The 25,749-nt window shown below is 33.9% G+C and overlaps 1 protein-coding gene across 2 annotated transcripts; it reads right to left on the reverse strand.

The window, feature by feature from the left end:
- Positions 1-209: 209 nt before the first annotated feature.
- On the reverse strand, positions 210-25,749 carry LOC129939317 (uncharacterized). Of its 2 annotated transcripts, XM_056047291.1 has the most exons (10): positions 24,978-25,744; positions 12,574-12,755; positions 12,225-12,406; positions 5,278-5,387; positions 4,465-5,107; positions 4,200-4,357; positions 2,280-2,475; positions 1,181-2,211; positions 831-1,029; positions 210-761 (listed from the first exon to the last, which is right to left on the reverse strand). In XM_056047291.1, the coding sequence occupies exons 1-10, from the start codon at positions 25,099-25,101 to the stop codon at positions 443-445; spliced, it is 3,144 nt and encodes a 1,047-aa protein (XP_055903266.1). In that variant the 5' UTR covers positions 25,102-25,744; the 3' UTR covers positions 210-442. The 2 variants fall into 2 exon arrangements, 1 of the variants encoding a protein (XP_055903266.1); XR_008780534.1 differs by lacking the exon at positions 210-761 and having other exon boundaries at positions 891-1,029; positions 1,093-2,211; positions 24,978-25,749.

Consider the following 25,749-nt stretch of genomic DNA (forward strand, 5'->3'; position numbering starts at 1 on the left):
TTTGGGGCGTTGTTAGAAAATTGGCTTTTACCTGCACTATAAAACTGTTTTACCGACTCGGTTGTTAGCTCATCCTTGAACCACTCAAATAATTCTACATGAAAGGTTGATGTCTGGGTTAATTTTATTCTATGTTTTTAATAAATTCACCTTAATGGTGAATTAAATTCAAAATAGCCTTATAATTTAAAATGGTTAAAACAATAAAATCGTTTTGCTACTATTAAAGAAATTTGTATTTTGTTATTTTTATGATAAACGATATTATGAAATTCTATACGGATTACGAATGAATATAATTTACTTGCGACATCGTATAATTTTGTTTGTATCTTAAAAATTATGACTAATTATTTCACTTCGAATAAATGCGTTAATGGAAATCCTAAAGTTGTTTCTTTTTGTTAAGAGAAAAAAAAACAAGACGCTCTCATGTGCAATATTAATTGTCCCGCTTGAACTTCCTCAGTTCATTTTGTATGGCTTCAATAAGCGGAGCAGCCGAGAATTCTTCTCGATTGTTGGTTGATTGCGATCCATGATGTACACTGGATGGTGTTCTAATACCCGGTGACGGTTCGGCAGGTCGATGAAATGGTCCAGCACTTAAGGGCCTGACCAAAGGCTGATGGACTCCACCACTACCCCAGGCGCCCATATTCGGTGATGGTGGTTGAGTCGAATGATTGCTGATGGAAGTTTTTTCGGCTTGGGCTGTAGATGGCCTCGGTCCTGATATAGACCTTGGATGATCCATGGACCTAGACAAATAAAATTAAACGTCAAAATCAATATGGGAAATGTCCAAAAAAATTGAAAAACTTCCTTACCCTGCGGACTTGCCACGATATTCGCGGCTAGTTGGCTTTCGCTGATTTGTGAAGTTTTTCGTCGGAAGTGGAGTTGGAAGGTCATCTTGACTGGAATACATTTGTAGAGCGCCCTCTAGTAAGCCCTGATAGTGCGATCTCGTTTCGGCTGGATCTCGAATGGGGCCCGTTGATGGTTCATAAGAAAAGTCTTGATCGTCTGCCAAACAAGATGAAAACAAGTGTAAAGTTGTATGTGTATGTGTTAGATAGATATATGTACAAGGAGGATTAGTTGGTTGGTTGTTTGTGGTGGTGGTGGTAATAATATGGTGGAATGTGGAGTGTTGTTAGTTATCAGTGTGGACTACCGTTATCTGACGCCATGCGTTTCTTGTGAATCTCCCAGACTATCGGACCCACCACTCCCGGATCGGGATTGTCACTTTGGGAAGCCACAACTCGCATAGATCTTGGAGCTTTTGGCTCGGGGAATCTTTCGATCGAGGCACAAGCCTCGGTGAGAGGTGATTTAGGCCGTTGTTTGCGTGGAGGCTTGGGTACTGTTTCATCCACGTTGTCGTAGTATGTGACAAACACCGGTTCGAGAACTCTGTTTAAAGGCTCAGGAAGAGAGTTCTTAGGAAAACTCTTCACAGAAGCCATCGAAAGAAACGATCCAATACTTCCAGTCTCAGATGACTTTTCGCTGGGCTGAAGAGCTCGAATTATTTCACGATTGATAGCCTGCGTTGGCATTTCATCCGGGACGGAATCGTAAACCTTGTCGGTGAAGACTCGATTTTGGAGGAGTTTGTTGCGATGGTAGTTGTTGTGAGGATTGTAAGCCTCTGTGCGTTCAAAATTCTCGTAACTTGGACGCAATGCCTCCACTATGCTGTCATTGGAAACCGTCGTTTCGGTCGAGGAATGATTCGGTGCATCCTCCATCGAACCAACACGGTTCTCCGACAAGTAACGTCGTTTGGTTTTGTGTTTTGTGTTCGACGACGGTCCCGAGTGCTTCTTGTCTTTTTTTCTCTCAGAAACGACTTTTGTATAAATCGCCTCCTGATTTTCAGAATGCTCGTATTGACTTTGACGCCGCTTGCGTTTGTCAAAGAGTGTTGCGGCCTTATCGTCTAATATTCTTTGGACATCAGCTCCGGGTGGATTTATGGGAGTATACACCGAAGAGTCTGACGTATTGTCACTGGAAGTCGTCGATCCACGTCTTGATCTAACTTGTACGGGAATAGTCGTTCGTGCGGTTTCGTTTTCGTAAGCAAAATTCTGAATGCCTTCGGTTAGTTTTACGCGAGGAATTGCGGGAGGACCGATAATGTGTTCGTGATGAAGAGGAGAGCTTTTCTCAGCAAGAAGCTCATTGCGACTTGATGCCCTAATTAAAAGAGAGAAAGAGAGTGTTAAAAAGACACAAATAATAATCGGGCATAGTTGTGGTCTTACCGCTTCGATTGCGAACTAAAATCTCGTTTTGGTCTTCCCATCAGCAATAATGCAATTAGTAATAATATTAAAAGTAGGACAACTAAGGAACCGATGATTAAAAGCAATGGACTTTCTCCTAGAGAAGCAAGGAAACCTGAATCACTGCTTCTTGTTGCCGGTGCTAAGGGTGTTGCCTGAGGCTCCCGAAGGTAAGCTGGAATTCAGGGACAATTAAATAAGGAATAATAAAAAGTGAAGATTGAGGATGAAATTGGCGATGTTTAAAAAATGATGTAAGAAGCTGAGTAATAGACTTTGGTAAAAAAAAATTGAGCCCAAGGAAGATAAAGGGTTTTCGAAATAGCTGTCCTTTTTTTTGACATTTGGCAAGTAAAAGATTGAATTCAAATAAGATAAAGAGTTTTCTGAAAAAAAAAAATGTATTATGAAGCTGTCATCTTTTGACATTTGACAAATAAAAACTAAGCTACTTCTAAGAATAGAACGACAAATCCTTCAACAACGAATTGAAATTATTTAAACTTACTGCACAGTTGGAAAACTTATATGCGTCTTCGTGCAGCACCTTCTCGGTCCGAACTATAGTCAAACAAGTGAAAAATTTGAGTGTTTAGAAGAAGTTCGTGATTTTAAAAATAATTGAAAATAGTGTGCTTTGCTCTAGAATAATTGAGACCTGTAGTACTGACCAAACCCAGGTTTCTCCATTCAAAGTCCATTCAAAAACTACATCACACCTTAAAGACTCAATTATAACCACTTTTAAAGTCCAGTTTTCAAATTTTCATTGAAAAATCATCTTCATTGATGAGCTTCGTTATCACTTTGCAGGCTACGTAACTAGTGGAAAAGTCACATTTGGTACACGGAAGGTCTAAGAATGATTCCGAAAGCCTTTTAAATCTTCTGAGTTTTAATATTAACTTAAATTCTCATTTTAACCTCTTGTTAAAAAACCCTAAACAAGCGAGAACTCTATCAGCTGCTTTTAGATGTCAGTATGATCAAGTGGCCAACTATGATTTAACATAATCATAAAATCTCATCACACCTTTCGACAGGAAAGTCTTAACTTAAAGTTTTTGGACCAATCAAATGTGTTCTGGACTGCTAGGGTTGAAAAGCATAGAAACCTTAAGTGTTTATGTGCTCTTCAAAAAGTCTACTCGATGTTGTTTAAAATAAATTCTAAGCACTTTTATAAAGAAGAAGTCAAAAAAGATTTTTAAAGAATAAACAAAAAAAGTTTTGGAGACCAAACAACCCTGCGGCACACTAGAATTTATGAGTTTTTTTCAAGGAAAAATGAGAATGCGTTTGTGGTTTTCAACTTCGAGAACATATCTAAACAACAATTTCAGAATAACAATTTAAGTTCACTTTTCTTTCGGTATCGCTTTTCTATATTTTAAACTCATGGCCATGAAGTGTCGCATCTAGGAGTCTCTATGACTTAAAACAGTGTCGTTTTTCTTAAATATTTTATACAAAAATCCTCTTTCCCTCTTTCATGTGGACAAACGTTTATCGCAACTAATTCGTTTTAGTTAACTTCAATCCCTTTATATCGTAATAGAAACAAAAATACCCCCTTATTTAACCCCTCTGGGGTTGATTCACGTTGCATGCTTCAATAATTTTAGCGTCGCGTCTATGACTATCGATCAAACATAATTCCCATAAACTTTGAAGACACAAGCTTATTGAACTCACCCCCTACTCCAGTTCTAAGTTAATAACAACCCCATATATTCAACACATCATCCCCTATTATTATTTAAACCGTTAAGTAAATTTGAATTAACAACAAAACAAATGTCTATACCTTTTATTTATTATAATCACTATAGCATAAGAAAGAAGCCATCGCAGAAGACAAAGAAAAAGGAACAATTTTATTATATCAACACTACTCACGTTCGGCTTTCATAAAAATATCCTTTCCCATTACCGAGGTAACCTCCAATTCGCTAACTAGTTTCATGTCATTAGCCGCGGTCACGGCCATCACCGGTCGACCACCCACAAAAACAGAGTAAATAATTTCCGTTTGATTGGCAAGAGGGCGCTCATCACTGCAATAAGAGAGAGATAGAGAGATAGAAATTGCACAATGTCAAAAAGGCGCAAAGTTGAAATATCAAAAAAGGTTTTGTTTTTATTTTGCTGTTAAAGGACTTACATTTTCTCGTTGATGTCTTCGCCATTACCAGCACCACCACTACTCGACAGGCGGCCGCCACTTTGAATATCCTCCTCGGTTATTTGCGTGACGTTATGAATGACAATTCGGACCTGGTCGTCGGTGAAAACTGCCGGGCCATTGAATCCTGGTGGCGCGCGAGCGAAACTACTGCCACCGCCATCGCTACCACCACCGCCATCATCATCCACATCAACATCCGCACCTAAAGCGGGCTGTTTAATGGGATGACGGAATAACAGGTCCTCTTTGATGGTGCCATTGTTAGTTTGAGTATTAAACAGCTCAAAGGCATGTTGGCTTTGCCCTGGCTCTGGAACCGACTCCGACTCCGTCTCTAGCTCTTGCTCTGTTGCTGATGCTATTTTGAGATCTTGGTCGTTGTGGCGGATGCTTTGTTCTGAAGAACCATCATCATCATCTATTTCGGAGGACCTTTGATGATTGTAGTCGGTCTCGGTCTGGGTGTCGTGCTCGGGGTTGATTTCTGTTTGCAATTGACGTCTTCTTCTTCGTTTTTTCCTGCGTCGACGACGTCGTTTAATTTCGTGATAGTCATCCAGGTCATCTTTGTCGTCGTCGTTTTCTTCATCTTTAACCTCGTCAGCGGCCGTGGAAAAGTCTTATAATAGGAAAAAGTTATATAGAATGGCAAATATGCAAATTAGTTAAGAGCTGAACTTCCTTCGGGTAGACTCAACAAAAAGGTTATATAGAAGAAGAAGTGTATTTGTTTGAAGGTGTAAATTAGTGTGTATAATGTAGAAAGGAGAAGAAGTCGGTTTTTAATACCTTTTTCGTTGATAGCAGCAGCTTGTTGATCAAGTTTTATATCTCGAGTAGATGTTGCTGATTCTTTAGATAATGACCCATTTGCAATACCTAAGTGCTTTGATTGCTGTCTAGAAAAGTGGGAGATAGAAATTCAAATTATGAGGAATTCAAATGATTCGACTTCAATAAAAATAATTGAAGAGTAATAATGCAATTACTTCTTAATTGGAACTGTGTACTAGTACTTTGTTGTTGGGTGTAATAAAAATAAATATCGTTTCCAAGAAAAAAATATATTTTTTTATTAGAAATAGAAAGTTATTCGGGAGAATATCTTAGCAGTAAGAACTTACAATGGAAGAATTAATTAAATGCTGTCACTTATCAATGATTGCAATCACCTGCATATTCATTGCCATCCATTTACATTATTTGTAATTATTGGCAACGACTCACAACGCAAAAGGTGCAAAAGGATGCAAAGACTGTAAGATATATGTAAAAACTCAAACAAACGATTGCAGGCAGTGGCGTCCTTAGGCATGGGTCCGGTGGGCCAGGGCACCGCAATTATTTGGCCCCCAAATCCACCAACTCAAAATTAATTTATACCAGAATTATATAGAAAACGAAATAAGGTTAGTAGACAGTAACAGAAAAACAAGTTTCATTTTTTGAAATTCCGTTTCGTTCAAATTCTGCTCCTCAACATCTCACTTTTGGCAACATGAATCTTTAATCAATGGAACTTTTACGTGAATTTGATTTATTCATCGCAGATCATTTAAAAAAAATGTGGAAGTTCAGAAAAGGGGTACATTTCCTACGAATTCACTGATAGGTATAATGGGAAAACAAGCCCTAATGAGAATTGTAGGTGAAATTAGATCGGCAAAATATTTTTCCCTAAGTGTTGACTGTACACACGACCTTTCTTAAATCGACTAGTTGACTTTTGTAATTCGGTATGTTGAAAATTATGTTCCCATCGAAAGGTTGCTGACACAATCTTGACATTTCTGCAAAATTATGATATTTCAAAAGAGGATTATAGAAGACCAAGCAAGATTAAAGGAAAAGTGCACATTCTCTTAACTTTTTAGGCCTTCGTGCGGCAGGTTTTGTGGGAGGCAACAAGTTTTTTGCAAGTGGTTCAAAAAATATACAACTATTTGTTTGTCCATCGCTGAATAGAGGTCTTAAAAGCCTTTCTGAAACAAGATGGTATGAACGAGCTGATGCAAATTACTAAAGCCTTGACATTTATTTCTAGAGATTCAGACCAAGCTTTAGACACAAAAAGCGAAGCCCTAAACCTGTCTAAACTGGAGTTCCTCACTTTAACAGAAATTTGGAGCAAGATATTAGAAAGAATTCATAAAACCAGCAAGAGCCTTCAGAAAGAAACAATAACGATTGAGGTTGCTGTCAATTTGATTTGTTCAATATGTTCTTTCATAAATGATTAAGGGATCAGCTTGTGCCAAAATTCAGAATTCGGATGCGAAGACTTAATGCAACATATTTTGTAGGTCCTGCACTATCCGTCCAGCTAATTGGGAAAGAAAATTTTAAAATATCAACTTTTTTTCCAATTATTGAATGTGCAAAAAATAGTACGCAAATTTGGTAAAAATTGATGTCCGGTTCTCGATATCACGTGAACAAAAGAAGATATATGGACTTTAAAACTTATGATACTTAAATTGGTAAAAATTGGTTTTCAATTAAAATTCTTGCTAACAAAAATAGATTTCGAAATCACTATTTCATTATATAAAAAATATTGTTGGTAATTTTAAAATGTTTAATAATAATTTAACAAAACACGAAAACCTGCAAACTTTTAAGCAAGACAAATCGACAAACGGGATGGGAAGCTTCCTAAAAAAAATGTATAAAAGTTTGTAAAAATTGATTTTCGGCTAAAATATCTTTTCAAAACTTTGAGATATTGGCTTTAATTTACTTTAATCTTTCAAAAAACATTTTTGTTAACATTCAGTTAAAGTTTGAAAAAAATCGAATCGACAGTCTTTTTTAAAAAAAATTAAAAATCGAAAAAAAAAATTAACAAAAGTTGGTAAAAAATGATTTTCGACTCAAATATCTTTTAAAAACTTTGAGATAGTAGCTTCTTACTAATTTTTTTCATATAAGAGCTATTGTTTTCAACATTAGGACAAATTTTGAGAAAAATCGAATTGACAGTTTTTGTTCAAAAAATAAAAACCTTAAAAAAATGTATAAAAGTTGGTAAAAATTGATTTTCGACTCAAATATCTCTTCAAACATTTTAAATATTGGCTTCAAATTAATTTTATCTTATAAGAAATATTGTTTTCAACAGTAAACTTTAAAAAAAAAATTTTAAAATTCTAATTGCAGTTTTTTTTACAAAAAATAAAACTCAAAAAAAAAAAAAAACAATTCCAAAACTTGGTAAAAATTTACTTTCGACACAAAAAACTTTTCAAAAATTAAAAATATTGGCTTTAAACTTATTTTATTTCACAGAAAATATTGTTTTCGATATTCAGTAATTTTTATATAAAAATCCAACAGTCCGTTTTTTCATAAAAAATAAAATCTACAATAAATAGTACGCAAATTTGGTAAAAATTGATACGATTACATAAAGACAAACTTTCAAACAAGACAAATCGACAGATGGGATGGGAAGTTATCAGTGTGGGTCGCATCCCAACCTCTTTTTTTTTTTGTTTATCATTGAGTTTGAGGCTTTGGGTTTTGTCAGGTCGAGTTTTTCTATCGATGATGCTTCTCACTTATCTTAGGGTGTGCTCTATTAGCCGCCAATTGTTTTATTTACTCTAAATGATTGGCTCTAATATAGTAAACAATATTGGGAACTCCACAATTGTTAGTTATAATGATATCTCTCGGAATATGATTAATATTTTGTGTAGTCAGCGTAATGGTCTTCAGATCTGTTTTATAAATGCCCAGAGTTTATTTTTGAAAACCGACGAATTTAGGTATTTGTTCGCAGAGTCAAAAGTGGATGTTGAGTATGTGACTGAAACATGGTTTCGGCCGGAAATAAATGATTCTTTGTTTAGCTTGAGAAGTTTCAAATTATTTAGACGAGACAGAGTAGATAGAATTGTTGGTGGTGTTGCTATCGATGCACGCTGTGGCTTAAAACGGGAATTTGTATGTGAATCCTTATTTAGTGATGATATCAATTTCATCTTTATTAAAATCACTTGCAGAGACAACAAAAATATTGATACAACATCATTATTTATTAAGCTAGATGAGTTGGCTAATATATCGCCCTAAATTGTATTAGGAGGAGATTTTAATAGTTATCTGATCTTGAATCCTCACTTACTGATGATTTAAAGGCTCTAAATTTACACCCAGTGAATACATCTACTCCCACACACTTTACAAGGTAATCAAGTACCCTGCTTGACGTATTTTTCGTAAGCCACTTAAATAAAGTTCTTCACTTTGGCCAACTATCTGCGTCTTGTTTCTCACATCATGATCTGCTGCACCTAACTTTTGAGTGTGAACCTTTAAAAATAATTCAAATAATGCTATAACTGTGATGAATTGAATGCAAAATTTACATGTCTCACATCTTTTGAACATCATTTTAGCTCCATCACTTTAAATTTGGAAGCTGACAGCCTATAGGCTTTAGCTTTTCCAATGTGAATGAAGAAGATGTTTTTAAATTTTGCTTATCTATAAAATCTAATTCGGTGGGTTTTGATTTAATTCATCTAATATTTTTAATAGCGACCCTTCCATATACCTTAAAACCTCTTACTTATCCTTTAAATACTATTTTAACGGAAGCTTACGGATGTTATGGACCACCCAAAAAATTAACTCAATTAAAACAAGAATAATATTAGCTAAATCACTTTTCATTCCCTTTTTACTATACGGTTGTGAAATTTTTAGTAATTGTGATTTCAGGGACAAAAGGAAGCTTAATGTTGTTTATAACATTGTGGCAAGGTATGTCTTTGGTCTGTAGAGATATGAACATATTTCTTCATACTCGAAAATAATACATGGAGCCTCTCTCGAAAATGTATTTGCTTTAAGAATTTTATAAATGCTTCATAGTATTTTGCAAACAAAAAAAAAACACCATATCTTTATAGCAAAATTCAATTTCCTCGTTCAACTAGAAGTTATGATCTGACTCCATTGCGCTATTCTTACGTTGTTTCTAGTCGTCAATTATACGACTCAAATAGCTTTTCAAAAGTTAAAAATATTGTCTTCAAACTCTTTTTGTTCCACAGAAAATATTGTTTTCGATATTTAGTAGTTTTTTTTAGAAAAATCCAACAGTCTGTTTTTTCATTAAAAAATAAAATCTACAAAAAATAGTAGTATTTGGTAAAAATTAATATTCGGTTCGTGACATCTCTCAAATTAATTTCATTCATCCAAGTTGTAAAAAATTTTAAAAATGCTACTTTAATTGGTAATTATTGGTAAATTACAAAGAACAAATTACAACGCTTAAAACTGAGGAATTTATGGAGTAAAGCGATAGTTTCGTGTTCAACGTTTTGCATGACAATGTTTTAAAACGTTGTTATTTTGTCTTTGAAAATGTTTAATCTATCTTATGTTAACATGGCTGTTGAAAAATACAAATTTTGAAACAAGCATGAGCACACAGTTACATAATTGAACACTGAATATTGATTTAGTAGGCTTTAGAGTTTCAAAATAGCTTGCAAAATGCTGGTCATAAGAGAAAATGTTTTTTTTTTAAACTCAAACCAATCCTTTTTGGAAGTTTTTAAAAATGATGTCAATAGGAGAATCAAAACGTATGTATGTATGTATATGTGGGTCCTTTTCAATATAGATAGTTGTGTTTTTATCAAAAGACTTCATTTCCTTCTTGATTTCCCAACACAAGTCCATGATTTAGTTTGAGTTTTTACTTTTCAAGTTATACATACATACATATATGTACATAAGTCATTAAAATAATTAAATTCAAAAGAATTAATTTAAAAGTAAAATAAAATAACATTCAAAGCATCCTAAGATCAGGACTCATATAACAAAAAGACATTATTTGAAGCTAAATAATATTGCTTAAAAATAGGACAAAAAATATAAATATTGAAAAAAATTTGTCGAAAACGTAAAACCTTGATTAATCTTAATCAGAAAGCGAAGGTGATTTAAGAAATGTGTCAAAGCTAAAAACAATGTTACTAAAATATTTGTACAAATCTTGAGAAAAAAACAAACATTGGTTGTGTTTTTTGGATATTCAAAATGGAATAATTTAGAGAGAAAATTAAAAGATAATTAATTTACAATCAATGGAACCAATTAACTATTTCCAGTAATTTTTTGAGTAACTCGTCAATATTTTTATTTTATCATGTTGAATTTTAGCTGCTTATAATGCCTACAGTACATGGAACTTAAAGATAGTAGTATTCTTCATTGAAATCTTCTTATTAAATAAACAAATGAAATGCTTTAAATATAGCAATTTATTTAGTAAAGTGATTATTTATGAAAGTTAGCATTAATTAATCTTTAGGAAAAAAAAGCGAATATGACACAGCCGGATAGAAAAATGCGATATAAGCTTTCGTTTAAGGAGATTTCAATATACACACTTCAAACAAGCTAAAGTGAATCCAAAATTACTCAAAAAATTCTACAAAATCAATAAACTGCAAGCATTCTTGCTTTGAAGGTTAAAAATACTTTGGAACACAATGCTTTTGTCAAAATTCTAATATTTAAAATTCTGTTTTCAAAATGGTGTTTCCCCAAATTGTATAGGTTTAAATTTTTTTGTTTTTTTTTGCAAAATTTGTTAAAATGAAGCATGTCTTTTCAAGAGTATCTACTCCAACTTAGGCACTCTTAGCTTCTCCCTTAAAATTTACCTTGAAATTGAACAAAGTAGGAATACAATTATGTGTGGAGTGTAACTTAACATTTTATTACTGTATGGCAAATCTGCTGATGAGCTAGATAGAAGTTGAAATTGGAAAAAATTATTCGTGTTGTTGAGATTCCTAGTTTATGATAGGTTTTTTTTATTTTTATTCAAAAAAAAAGTTTTCTGAAAAATTTAAATCATCTTCTGGGTCCACCTTACTGAATCCCTTCCACTGAAAAACAGAGACTTTTTACTCAAATGCACTCTATTTTAAAACTTAAAATTCTTAAAAGATCGGTGAAAGCTCTCGTTAACTTCGCTTTCTGAAAAATTTAAATGTTCCACTAATTTTTCACAAAATTTTACTTTTCGTTGCAGTCCATATATCAAACCCAAACTAACATATACTGCAAATGTAAAACAACACTGTTTATCATTCTAATGTTTCATTCAAGTAAAACAATAAATATATTCTTTTTAAAGCATCCATTGTAACATTGTTAAATATGGCCACGGCTATCTGATCTGAATACATTCTTATTTGATAACTGTTCAAGATGTATAAAATCTAATAAAATAGATATAAATTTGGATTTCCCATGTTGGAAAAGTGCGATAACGTCATGTTATCCCATGACAATTTTATACAAATAGGCATTTTTATTTATTATATTGTATTTTTCCATTTTAACCAGACTACAAAATTTCAAATTACGACGATGTATGGCATTTTTTGAGAAATTTCTTTACAACAATTTCCAAAATATTCCCTTAAAACCGTTTGCTCTCTAGTTAATTTATTTAAAAAAAATAATTTCAGTGGAAGCCGCATTAAGAAATATATCGGGGCTATTGACCTGGCATTTTGACCAGATACAAAACGAACAAAAGAACATTTTTTCAATCAACAAGTCATATTATATTAAAGTTGATTCAATAAATCATAAGAATATCTTATTATCTATCCAATTGAAAAAAAAAATCAAAGCTTCGTACCAACACGTGTACCAACATACTTAGAGTAGGTTTATATTAATTTGACACTTACCTCGTAAATGCTAATCGATAAAGCTTAGCTAGTTTCTCTTCCAACATTGGAGTGTCCTTTGTGGAATAGAATCCTGAAATAACAGTTAACAACCAATAACGTCTGTCGGTCGTCGAGAAGTTCAATGGAAGTTCAAAGCCATTATCCGGAAAGCAATCTAAGCAGATAGGAATGTCGACTTCCTGTATATTTGAGTTAGTTTTAGTTCAACATCCCCAACCACAAAACCACATAGCACACACGAGAAGGTACATTTGAAATGAAAGAAAAAGCAATTATGAAATTGCTTTAGCATTTTTGTAAATTTCTAAAAAAGGACACGTTTATCCCTTGAATAAGCATGCCTTACATTGTGTCCTTCGACAAAGACTGTTGCCACAACTGTATTCGTTTTTACAATAACATCCTTGCCCTTACTGATGCCAGTGTGAATTTGTTTCACATAATCAGGTGGTCCATCGCCAGATCCTGTCCAAAAGAAATCATCTAAATGCACTTGCTCCTGCAGGTCGGGGTATTCGTCATCTTCATCTGGGGGAAAAAAGGGAAGATATCAAAAATTTTGATTTATTCCATTTATTGTTCAAATGCATTTGAGAAATTTAATATTATCGATAAATCATGATGTTGCCATCGTTTTTCCAAAATAAAAACAGAATATTGTGTTCCCTTCATTTTGTGTTTGTTTTTCATTTTCTATATCTGTACTCCTTCCTGTTCGTATCCTGTTTGATCAATTGAATGTGAATGGAAGGAAGGACTCTGTTACGTTACTCCACCTCTGTCTCTTGTAAATATTACTGCCACACGGTGGCGCATTATAATGCGATCCCATGATAACATTAATCCCCAGGCTTCGTCTATCCATTCCCATCAACATCAAAAAGGACATAAGCATACATAATTCGTGACACATGCTTACAAAATGTTTTATTGCACAAATATACACCGGGTATCTATAGACGGAGGGTTTTAATATTTATGAATAATGTTTTTAGTTCTTTTAGAGCGGATATGACGCATAATCATTTATGGAATATTATTTAAATAATTATTTAAAATCATTTGTTGGTGGCGTAGAGCACATTTTGATTATTAAAAAATTGTAATATGTATTTTTGTTTGTGGTCGGCGAATTATAACTCTAATGGAATTTTAATTTTATGAAATGGCTAGAGAATTTATGTAGGTCAGAGGAATTATTATTGGAGTACTTATAATCATTTATAAAAATAATGCTAATGCACATTTAATTATGCAAAATTTGTATTTATTTTGGTTAAATGTAATATAATAATTCTTATCGTTTAGTGATATTTTGGGAATCATAAATTAGAATAATAACCTAACCTTTCAGCAGGTTTTATGCAAAATGTACCTTCTAAAATATACGGTGAATAGCTCTAAGCGAGCACTTCTTCCAATGATTGTATGTGTTTTAATATGTTAAAGTTACAAAAGTAAGTATTTTTATGTGACTGTCCAAAATTTATTTGTTTTTGTATCCTAATTTGAATCTTGCTTAAGGCGCATTTAATAGGGTTATGTAATTTCAAGTGTATTTTAATCACTTGAATAAAACTAAAATTTAAAGTTTAAAGTAAGGGCAATAGACTTAACCGAATAAGTTATTCCAAATTTTGGGGATTATCTGAACGAACCATTAACACTGCATTAGTAAAAGTACACAATTTTTTTTTTATTGAAAAGTACACAAAACTCTTGCCATTGTTTAGAAATATAAAAGAAAAATTATGACGCACTGTTGCGTATACGTATTTTGGTTTTTAGTTGTATTTTATATTTTTCATTTTACCACATCTACCTTGAAGGGTAAAATAATGTTTTCTGGAATGGCTTGTAAACCGAAATACGCGACGGATTTATAAACTTCCCAAAGGAAGTTATTGTAATCGGCTTTTCAAAGTCCCTAGATTGGACGATCATAAAATGATATTACGTCCACAATTATTTTATGTAACAGAGAATAACGTTTTTCATATCTGTTATAATTTTGAGCCCAATCCAAGAAAGGGTTTTCTTAGAAAAAATAAAATCCTAGAAAAACACTACTAAATGTTGGTAATAATTGATTTTCTACTTAAGCCTCATTATTTTTTTTTATTTAACACACACAAATAGAATTTGCTCGCCTTCAGCAAGATTGAACCGAAGCCGACTAGGATATTGTTCTCTTCACTGATAAGTCCAGGTTTTGTCTACGCTCAACAGATGGACGTAAAACGAGTGTGGAGAAGATCAGGTGGAAGGTTCAATACGACAACAGTTGCCCAGAGGGAAAATTTCTGGCGAGGTTACGTCACGGCGGCGTGTCCAGGTATTTCCGTGCACGAAGTAATTGGGCTGTGCATAGTGAAATGATCGATGAACTCCAATTGTTACGAGTACATCACCAACATTTTTAGCAAATATGTGGCTCCTTTCGCACAATTTATTTGAACAAATTTCTTGCTGATTCAATACAATGTGAGACCTCACGTTGCCAGGTGCATTACGGACTACTCGGAAGAAATAGAAATCGATGTGATGGCTTGGTCTTCCATTATCCCGGACATGAATCCCATCGAATATATTTGGGATATGCTGAACAAAATGATAAGAAAGCTAAGATCTGGTCAGAAAGAGGAGTGAAATAATTCGGACGGTGCGATCGTAAAAAAACCTTATTCAAGGTATGATGATGTGAATTAAAGCTTTGATAGGTGCTAGGGGAGACAATACCCACTACTCAGTAAAGAAAAGATCATTTGTATGTTTTATTTAAAAGTTCTTGTAGTACCCGTGGTTGAGAGTTGAAAGTCACTAGGCCTTATTTCTTAACGGACTGTTGCGCCACCCAAATAATTAATAATTTAAAAGTTCTTCCCATTAATAATATTAAATGTTTATAAACAATACTGAATTTAAAAAAAAAATCTTTTTTACATAAAAGTTTGTGTCTTTCGGCTAAAAAACTGTCTCTCTAGACATGAAACATTAATATTGCAGCGGTATCCAACAATGTAAAGATTTGGTTAAGGTTCTATCTCATATCTTTTTCGTAGCTATAATTTGAATTCTTAAAAAAAAACCAGTAAAATTGTTTGTTGAAAACACATATGAATACTTCATTTGTTTCAAAACTTCGCAAAGGGTGTGTCTATTTATATTGAGTGGAAAGATAACTTAAGCAAAATAAAGTTATTGTGATTTAACCACATAAGGTTTATTTTAAACCATGTGTGTATTTCAAGTAAATAAGACATTCAGTTCTTAATTTTTTGTTCATAATGCATCAAAACATACATTTTTTTTAGGGTTCTTCGTAACGAGCTGATTTTCTTTTGTTTTTAAATTGGCTTGGTTCAAACATTTTCTACCAAAATGTGTTCACTGCATAATTTATGTTCACAAAATTGTCAATTTAGATTTTCGCTAAAATACAAGTTGTTTAAAATTCATTGATATTCTTTTGTATTGATTTCGATTTTTTTTAATTTTTTGGAATTTTTTGTTTGTTTAAATTGTTTGTCCCTTTGTTGACCGACGGTACTTTGAAGTACCACAATGTTTTACATGAACTCAAAACTATATAGCGGTAAATTTTGGTACTGTTGACCAACGGTACTTACAAGTACCATAATAATCTCTATACATTTTGGTGTTTGTGATTTTTTAATTATTTTAGTGAGTGTTATAACTGTTTCTTTAATAGATATTAAGACTTAGAAGAGAGTAGTTTTAGTTGATTTTTGCGTTTGAAGATCTTAGTTGTCTTGGTAGCTTTCGTATTTTGTTTTAAATTTATAAGCTTATCTGCATATCTAACTTTCTTAAAAACAATACATCAATTGAATTTATAAATATTTTTTATATATTTTCGACAAAAAGTAAAAGTGGACTGGTAAGTACCGTCGGGCTGTGGAGTGTGTTTGTAGTGTTTTGCAGTGATACAATTTTCATATAGGTATATCCAGATAAATTGAATTATGTCGGGTGTAAAGAATGTTTTATTCAACGATGATGAAATGTTGGCTATGGTTGAAGATTTGCCATCAGATAATAATGAAAACACTGATCTTGAAGATGATGATGAAGTGGATTTACTAACGATACGTTCAAGAATACGCGCTAGAGCCCAACTCAATATGGAACCTAATGAAGCTGTGCTTCAAGATCAGCTTGAAGACCTACCGGGTGAGGAAATTTCAGACAATCGTCCGGGATGTAGCCATTGGAAGAAAAATATACGCGAAGACGAAAAACATCGCCAATGGAAAGCTAAGGATAGTGTTTCACAAATTCCTGAATTCTCATTACCCGAGGGTCCTGTTCCTGGTCTGTTTGAAAGCTGCGTAACTACTACTGATTTTTTCGTCAGTTTTCTTGATATTGTTTATCAGTCCAATCTGTACGCCGTTCAGAAAAATAAGGCACTAGATTTGAAGAAAGGTGAACTACTGGCTTTCATTGGAATAAACTTCCTTATGGGATACCATAAACTACCAAGTTGGAGGCACTTCTGGAGTGAAAGTCAGGATTTGGGAGTTTCCTTAGTGGGCAAAGCGATGAGCCGTAATAGTTTGACGCTATTTTGAGCAATTTGCATGTAAACGATAACAGCTGTATACCAAAAGATAATAAAGATCGTCTTTTCAAACTTCGCCCATTGATTGAATACTTGAATGAAAAATTCGGAACTGCCTACCATGGAACAAGACAACTCTCTGTTGACGAGTCAATGATTCTTTTCAAGGGCAGAAGTTCCATGAAGTAATATAATCCAATGAAACCAGTAAAGAGGGGTTACAAGCTTTGGTGCCTGGCTGATCAATATGGATACATAAAAAAAATTTCCATTTACCAAGGAAAGGACGAAAAGCTGGAAAACAAATATGCAACGTATGGGCTCGGTGAAAGAGTTGTTCTGTCATTGACTGAAAAGGAGTGGGGAAAAGAGAAAATTATTTTCTTCGATGACTACTTTTCTTCAGTCAAACTGCTGGAAAAACTAAAAAATGAAAATACTCTAGCTTGTGGTACCATTCGTGCTAATAGAAGAGGCAACCCAACAAATTTGAGGGATGAAAGAAAAATGAAAAGGGGAGATTTCGACTACCGATCTTCGACAGATGGAATCAGTTTTTACAAATGGAAAGACACAAAAACAGAACTGTTGGCTTCAAATTATTATGGCAATGAGCTTACAACTGTTGCTAGAAGAGATAAATCAGGAGTGCAACACGAAGTCAGTTGTCCTACAGTTGTAAAAGACTATTACACATATATGGGTGTAGTGGACCATGCTGATCAACTTCGGGCTGCATATGGCCTAGACCGGAGGTCAAAAAAGTGGTGGCATCGGCTCTTTTGGGGAATGATCGAAATATGTTTTGTTAACTCCTTTATCGTTCACGGCCAAATGAATGAAAAAATATCTCTTCTGGAGTACAAAAGATGTGTCACCCTTGGACTTTTAACGCAAAAGGATTTACCTGTTGACAAACGGAGTCTGAGCAGAAAATCTAATAATGACGAGCCTGCGCAATGCACCAAAAAACGAAGGGGCAAAGGAGAATCCGTTTCAAAGGACGTGCGACTGGGAAACCTAGGTGTTCACTGGCCAAAATTTGTTGAAACACGGGGAAGATGCGAAGTCTGTAGCATAAACAAAATACAATCAAAGCCTCATTCAAAATGCAGTCATTGCAATATTTACCTTTGCTGCAATGATAAAAAAAATTGTTTTACTCTGTACCATGGAATTAATTTCAGAAAATAATGTGTGTGCATACATTCCATTTTATATTGAAATAGAAACGAAAATAAATTTTAATTTCTAAATACTTTTTTTTCTGTACCCTACAGCCCAACGGTACTTTTGAGTACCACTATCATCTATGGTCCTTTGAGGGCCTTGGAAGAAAAAAAATGAGCTATACTTTTTAAGAAACCCTAAATTTAAAAACATATCGACAAAAAAATAATTTGTGTACCATTTTTAATAGCTTGGTCAACAAAGGGTTAAAAAAAACGTTCTCCAATGTTGAGATACATACGTAAATATTTAAAATTATTACATCAATAATGAAATTTTGCTAAATGAAGCAATATTGCCATTTTTGATAGCCTATTAAAATAAAATGTTATATCCCAAAATCAAAAATTTTTTCGTCTAATGTTCCTAATACGTTTCGCTATTTCTTTCATGAAATACCTAGTAGAACTATTAATTTTTGAAAGAACCATTAATTTGATTCCTATTAAGATTATATCTAAACAAATTACGAGTAGGTACATTTTATTTTGTTTTAAATGTCAAGGTATTTTGGTACAAAAAATAAGTTATTCAAAAATTTTACGCAATACATGATAAGAAAATAAAATGCCCCACTGCGTCGTATGACTTTGATCCTGTATCCAAAGAGTCTGTTAAAAAATAGAACTTTAATCTTAGATTTAAAAATATACCTGCAAAATAAGTTTGTCTTCAAAACCTTAAATTCCATTTGATTTTCTTTTGAAATTTTGTCTTTATAATAAAATTATTCATTTTTTGATTAATATTTTTGGTATGCACTTATTAAGAACATATCAACGTACACCTTACATTCGATTTTTGCAAAAAAAATGTTCGAAACATAGAATTTTGAAAGAAAAACAATATTTTTAAAATCGGTTAATTTGTTTCTAAGGAAATTAAAAAAAAACATGACGAGTTACCCTACTAGGGCAATACAAACAAATATTTTTTTCATTGAAAGAAGCCAAGTTAAGAAATCCAAATTTATACAAAATTAAACAATAATCTATTGGTTCGTCAATCTGATAAGAAACTTAATGTCCAGGTTTGAACTTAATCAACCAAACGGTTTGGGTTGTAGGGGCGAGGACAGGCGCATGGAACCAGGAGACCTACTTTTTTTCGACTTCTCTACCATCGCAATGTCATGTTTGACTAAAATCTCAAATTTACGAATGCAATTCTTGCCATACAGTTGTAAGGTGCCGCAAATAAATATAAAATATTATTCTGTTTCAATACAATTTTGTTTTAAAAACTTTTTTTAATTATTTAATGGAAAAATTACCTTCTACTTTCTACTAGAAAACTTAAACATTGTTTTAATATATTCCGCTTATATCTAGTGTTTATAAAAATAGGTTTGAAATGAGTTTAAGTTTTCTTATCTTAAATCTTTTGCCGAAAAGGTGTTATCTACAGAAAAATAAATCAGCAATATTCATGACATTTTTTTTTTTATTCATTTTTATTAATTTATTCTTAAACCTATCTTAAGGCTAGACAAAAATTCATAAAACTAGCCTAATTATCCATAACTTACAACTAACTTAGTGGTCCCATACGGACACTCTAAGTTAAACTATAACACTAACTACAAATGCCTTTCGGCCTTAAAATCTATTTACTTCAGTTTATATTTTATCTAATTTTGTATTTATTAGAAAATTTTGAAAAAAAAAACTTATATCAAGATCCTTTTTTATTTTTACTTAAAAACTACTTAAAATAAGGTCCCTAATATAAAACTTAAAGCTAACTTAAACTACCTATTCTACCTATAAACTACTTAAAACTAGAACAACCACAGCAGTAAAATCTAACGTGTATTGTTTTATAATTTATTGTCTTTTTTATGTCTTTTTTATGTTTTTTTAATTTTTTTTGTATATTCCATGTTTTTTTTTTATTTTTTTTTTTTGTATTTTTTTTTTATTGTTTTTTTTTCCATTTCTTTTTGTGCCACCATGCCTATTCTACTTAAAACGAAACCCTTAAACAAGTATGTGAGCCGGCCAAGGCTTAAAACCCCATCCGGACTACCCACTATCAAGTTCCGATTGAAGCCACCAAAACTGGTTCTCCTGCTTCAACCCTATCAGTTCGGTCCCGTTCGGACACAGCCCTACTGAACCGAAGGAGCTTTGCTCCGCCTTGTGGCGTGACGTCCCGACTGTATGGGAGTCGCCTATCCACGGTTCTTCGTCTGACGTGGTAGATTAACGGAACTTCCAATCTATCCTGTATCAGACCGCAATTGTCTAAAAAGAGGAATGCCTCTCTGGTGGAATGAACCCGCTCAAGCGTGCACTTTCAAAATACTCGTCGTTCGGATAGAACCACACAGGACAACCACAAACGATCATCAGCCGTATGAGGGCCATGTAGCAAATTACCTTCGAAAATTGTCGAAATATAAATACTGATCTAACCAAATACCGAATTACTTCACTACACTTTTGCTCGCTAATGGCTGCCCGTGAAGATCAACGATGACCATCTTGCGCCAATTCTTACATCCCTCGTGGCCCTAGCCAATGGAGTCCGGAACAGAATTATCTCCGACTTCTGGACATTTATTTTCAGTTTAAAGTCGTCGCAATATCGCTGAATCTTGTCGAAATCACGCTGCAAGAGAATTCTAATAACCTCAACCTTTCGGGCCGTTCTGTACGCAATTAGATCGTCGTCGTACGCAATTGCCTTTGTAAGACTACCTATCAGATCGCTGGTGTAAATGCTGAAGAGAATCGGTGAATTCACAGCTCCCTGTTGAAGACCATTTCTAATTGAGAATGTTGTGGTAGAAGTTACATTGCCACTTTTGACAACAAACTTTCTACCGTTAAGCATATCATAAAGTATATACAACAATGGATTGCTTATGCCAAACCTGCTCAGGTTACGGTGACAAAGACCTTTTCCAAATCACCAGAACAGCACCTGTGCATTGTTGTTTTGATTTATTCCATTGGATATCAGAAACGAGCTTAGACGCAGCATGAATTGTGTCATGACCCGCCTTGAACCCGAACTGTTTATCCGGAATTATTTTGTTGTCCGCAGCCCACTTAGTCAGAGCCCTATTAATGATCTTTTCGAAAACTTTGCTGATGCTCGGAAGAAGACTTATCGACCGAAGATTTGACGGGTTGCAGTTGTCCTTTCCCTTTTACGGGAGAGGATGAACCACAGCGGTCTTCCAATGCAGTGGATAATATGCATTATTCAGTGACTTATTGAAGAGCGTGGTGTAAATGTCAATTGCTTCCATCGGTAAATGTCTTAGTACGACGATGGATATACCATCGACACCTGCTGACTTTTTGTTTTTTATTGAATTGAAGATAAGCTGAAGCTCAACCTTCGTCACTAACAAGGGACTTGGTCCCGTTTGCTCGTTGATTATGGCATTTGCCAAGGAATCGTCATTGAACCGCATGAAACCACGGTTCTCAGATCGCCATTGTGTCATTTCATTATGAAGGTAAAAGTGATTAAGTACGGCTCTGTTTTCCAGGGCGTGGTTGGGGCGAATGCTAACATTCACCTTGTACACTTGCTGGAAAGCAGCTCCCACGGCCTCCACTTTTTCCTTCGGATCTTCAATTATGTAAAACTCATCGTCTAAGATGGCTTCCTCTGGATCTATTTGCGCTGTCATGAGTACGTCTAGGTTCTCTTCAGTTCTTTGGAGTTTAAGACACGGAAGGTCATTATCGTTTTTTTTCCTGAATATCTTGTTGATTTTGGGGAACATACCAGGGTCACTCGAATTAACTGACCGGATCTTGCGGTCCCAGTACTTGTTAATTGATAGCCTTTAGTTCTCCTTAATCAACAGATTGACATTTTTTATTGACGACTTCAGTGTCCTAACCTCCAAGTCGTGTGGGTCTGTAAGTCGTCTGTACAAGTTTTTGAGTCTTGTCAGTAAGCCACTCTTGTGCCTTCGCAGTGCGTCAATAGTCGCGTTTCTGTATGCGTCCATTTGGTCCCGTTCTTTGTACTTTGGTATTGTCCGTTCCATCGTTCATTTTATTGTGTCGTCCATCTGTTGTAAATGTTGGTCAATTTCTGTATTTGTCTGGTTTCTGTTGTTTGGTGGGGCTATGTCACTCGAACGAAGTTCTCTCGCTAAGGCGTTGGTGAAACGAGGCCAACGCATCTTACTGTAATTGTAAGAGTGCGTTGCAACGTATTCTTCCAATTCCACGCGTTCGTTCATAATCTGGATTACAGCAGCCAGTCCGCAGTGATCACTGTCGTACTCGACTGTCTGTAAGCAGTTTCGAGGGTGATTACCCACTCTGATTGGTCCGTATATCAGCAATAATGCGCCGAATATTCTTTCAAGTTGTCAATCGTCTCGGGTTTATTTTAGTGAACAAACGGCTTTACAAAATGTAGTCCAGCTGTGTTAAGCAGCACAATCTTGGAGGCCAGGGCACAGGCTGACTGAATATTGGAAGCAATGTGAGGTACGTAGCTCAAACCGCTCCAATATTTTGGAAATAAATGCCACGATTTCCAAACGTTGTTCAGGGGAAGTGACTATTCAAATTAGAGCTTGCAACAACAAACGAATTTATGAATATTTGTGTATTATGACAACTATTTAACATGGCTTGTTTTTATTCGTCATTACAGTTGTACAACAATGTGTAGTGTAGAAGTAAATTTTTAGGTTAAGATGCGTGCGAACATTTTATTTGTTAAAGTGTGGATTGGATGTGGATTGGGAATTGAGTTTGACATTTTGTTTTATTAAAATGTTCTTATTTTTTGCAATGAAAAAGCCAATTTCATTATATTAAGATTAACTTAAACTTTATTTTGTATTATTGTTTAAAATGTTTTCTATTATTTTATAATTTACTATTCATCCATTTGTCAGTCGTTGGTCTCTTTCATGTCAGTATTACTTAAGCCTATTCATTTGGTCAGTTTATATTTCTAAGCTCTTGGAAGTCTTTGTATTTTCGGAAATATGAAAAGAATTTCTTACTTTTGTATAATCCGAGCTACATAGAGCTACTGTGAATTATATAATTGCTACAAGTCTTCAAAAAAAGATAAATTGTACCTATTTTTATTACCTTGCTATGGGACTTTTGAAGAAGAAATATGGAATCTCGATTTATTCGAGAAAATATGCTTCAAGACAAGGTGTTATTTTCATCGGGGCGAAACGCATATATGAACACTTATGCTGGCTTATATTTATTTTCATTTTCATGATTTTAAATCATGTTTATTAAAACAAAATATTTTCTTGAATTTAAAAATGTACTGCATATCTGCTGCATACTTTTTGTTTTAGACATTTCTTCATGAATAACTACATGAAAAAATCCCCCAAGAGAAACATATTTCTTAAAATTCGTAAGGTCAATTGAATTTTAATACAAAAGTAAAAAATCCTTATCATTTGCTTTTAGGTCTTATAAATTAAGCTTCTCTAATTCAATTCTCAAGTTCATATCTATGTTATAGGTTGCAAGCAGTTCCGAAAAATAAAATCAAAGCATGTGATCTAAATTAAGCCTTCATGAATGTTGGAATTACAAATATTTATTTATAGTGTTTTTATTTAAATTATTGATTTGTTTTATCTAAATAAGTCCAATAAAATTGCATGTCACATGACATTGTTATTTAACTTATTTCTAAATAAAAAAAAATACAAATAGAAGCAAACAACATATAAAGAGATAGTATCTCTAGGCCAATAAAATATACTAGTATATCTATAAACATACACTCCAAATCATAATAATAGGATCACACTTTGTAAACGATAAAACTCGTCGGAAGAATCTTATTTCTATCAATTGTTTTAAAAATCAACCTCGTTGTTTCTGTCTGTCGTTTAAAACCTTTTTACTTGGTATTTAAAAATTAAAAAATTCTTCATTTGGTTGGACTCCATGGAATTCATGGATTTATTTCCTAACGATGCCTGATTCTATTCATATGACTTAGAATGTATATTTTTCCAATGTCAACATAGTTTTACTAACTTAATTTTTAAATTCATTTAAAAAAAAAAACAAAATTAATGAATGACATGTTGACATCGACAACTGCTCCGAATTTCCAAACCATATTTGCCGAATATACCTTTTCTTTTTATGTGAAGTAAACTAATACCCTACATAAGCTTCTTAACCTTCCTTATATGCAGCGCAAAATCGTTTCTCTGGCAATTGAGCGATTGTGTTTTCAACTTTTCACCCTGATGATGGGGTAATAGGGTTTCACCTCACTAACTATACCTAATATACCCAAGCCACCCACACAGCTTACCATTAACAACCTAAAGATTTCAACCCTTTTTAAGTAAAAAAAAAGAAAAATAACAAACTTTTATGTGTTCAAGCGAGAAAAAAGTATCAGCTTCATTATTAAGTTGGCATACTCATCACAATAGCTATAATATGACCCTATAAAGTACTCGAATAGAAACTAAGCCCTTTTTCACAAAAGAACTCTATATGAAGGTATCTACATAAATACATATAACTTTATTCAGTCGACCTTAAAATTTGGCGCAAAACCTGCAACAGACTTGAAAAATTGTAACATAAATTTGTTTGAAATAAATTTGACAGATGGAATGAAAGCAAATATAATTTAATATTCCAGTATCTGGACAATGACTGGAAATTTCATTCACCTACAAACTTCTCTTTCTCTCCCACTGCTCGCTGTCATTTACACACAAAACAACCTCAAAAATAAATGACAAATGATCGTGGTCACTCACGCATGTCAGCAGAGGTCAGGTGGACGTCAATTATATATTTTCATTTCAGTGACTTTTTTGTTTTCTTTTTGGGCCATAATCAAAATAATAATCACTCACTCCAAGGGCACTGTTTGTTGTATATGACAACGGGCTTCATACACTCATAAAGGCATTCCACAACGCGAGTAAACATACTTACCATGGTTAATCTGAATCATAGGTAATCCAATGTCAGAAGTTCCGAGAACTTTAGAAACTGCCACAGTAACCAGCAGAAGTTTGACGAAGAAATTAACATGACTCACTGATGTTGTAACTGTCATTGTTGCAAAAGAAATGCCATTTACAGTTTTCCGCAAATACCAAAAATTCCTTCTGTCTTATATGTCAAGTATGTCAAGTTTCCTGTCAAATAGTTTCAACGAGTTGTCTTGCTATTTGCTGTGCGAAGAGACTTCAAGTCAAGTTTTCAACGCCACCCGATGTTGCCGCCACCACCACCTCCACCGTTTCGCATAACACTTTGATTTTCCACTCTCCTATAACGGTAGCATGTCACAATTAACTCACTTAATTTCCACGAAACTTCTCGTGTATTCACTTGCAAAAACTGACGCTAAACAATAATTGCGAATTTGAAAAACTTAATCAGGAAATCAACAACAGAGACATTCACACAATTTTTCGGGGGAGGAGTATTCTACTCGTAACTGTAACTAAGTCATTGTGCGTGATTTGCTGTCAAAGTACGAACAAATAGAAGTTGGTTGGAATTGGAATCAAATTTGCACTCGGTCTAATGGAAAATGTAAGGCTTTTGAATAGCTCTTTGTGAAGCTATGGGTAGGTATTTACATATGAATATTTGTCAAAAGATATTTTCGAAATTTGTATTCGTTGCCGTATATTCCGCGTTATGTGAATCACATTCGAATGTGCTAGTCGAACTGAATTGGATTGATAGGTTTTGG

The sequence above is a fragment of the Eupeodes corollae genome, chromosome 1 (assembly GCF_945859685.1).
Source record: "Eupeodes corollae chromosome 1, idEupCoro1.1, whole genome shotgun sequence".
Classification (NCBI taxonomy): Eukaryota; Metazoa; Arthropoda; class Insecta; order Diptera; family Syrphidae; genus Eupeodes; species Eupeodes corollae.

What these genes read in the sequence shown, in the direction of transcription:
- LOC129939317 (XM_056047291.1), bottom strand. Translation starts at nt 25,101, where the DNA reads ATGACAGTTACAACATCAGTGAGTCATGTTAATTTCTTCGTCAAACTT. An exon ending in TATGATTCAGATTAACCATG is followed by an intron (nt 12,756 to 24,977) that starts GTAAGTATGTTT and finishes TTTTTCCCCCAG; the next exon opens with ATGAAGATGACGAATACCCC. An exon ending in TATCGATTAGCATTTACGAG is followed by an intron (nt 5,388 to 12,224) that starts GTAAGTGTCAAA and finishes CCACTTTTCTAG; the next exon opens with ACAGCAATCAAAGCACTTAG.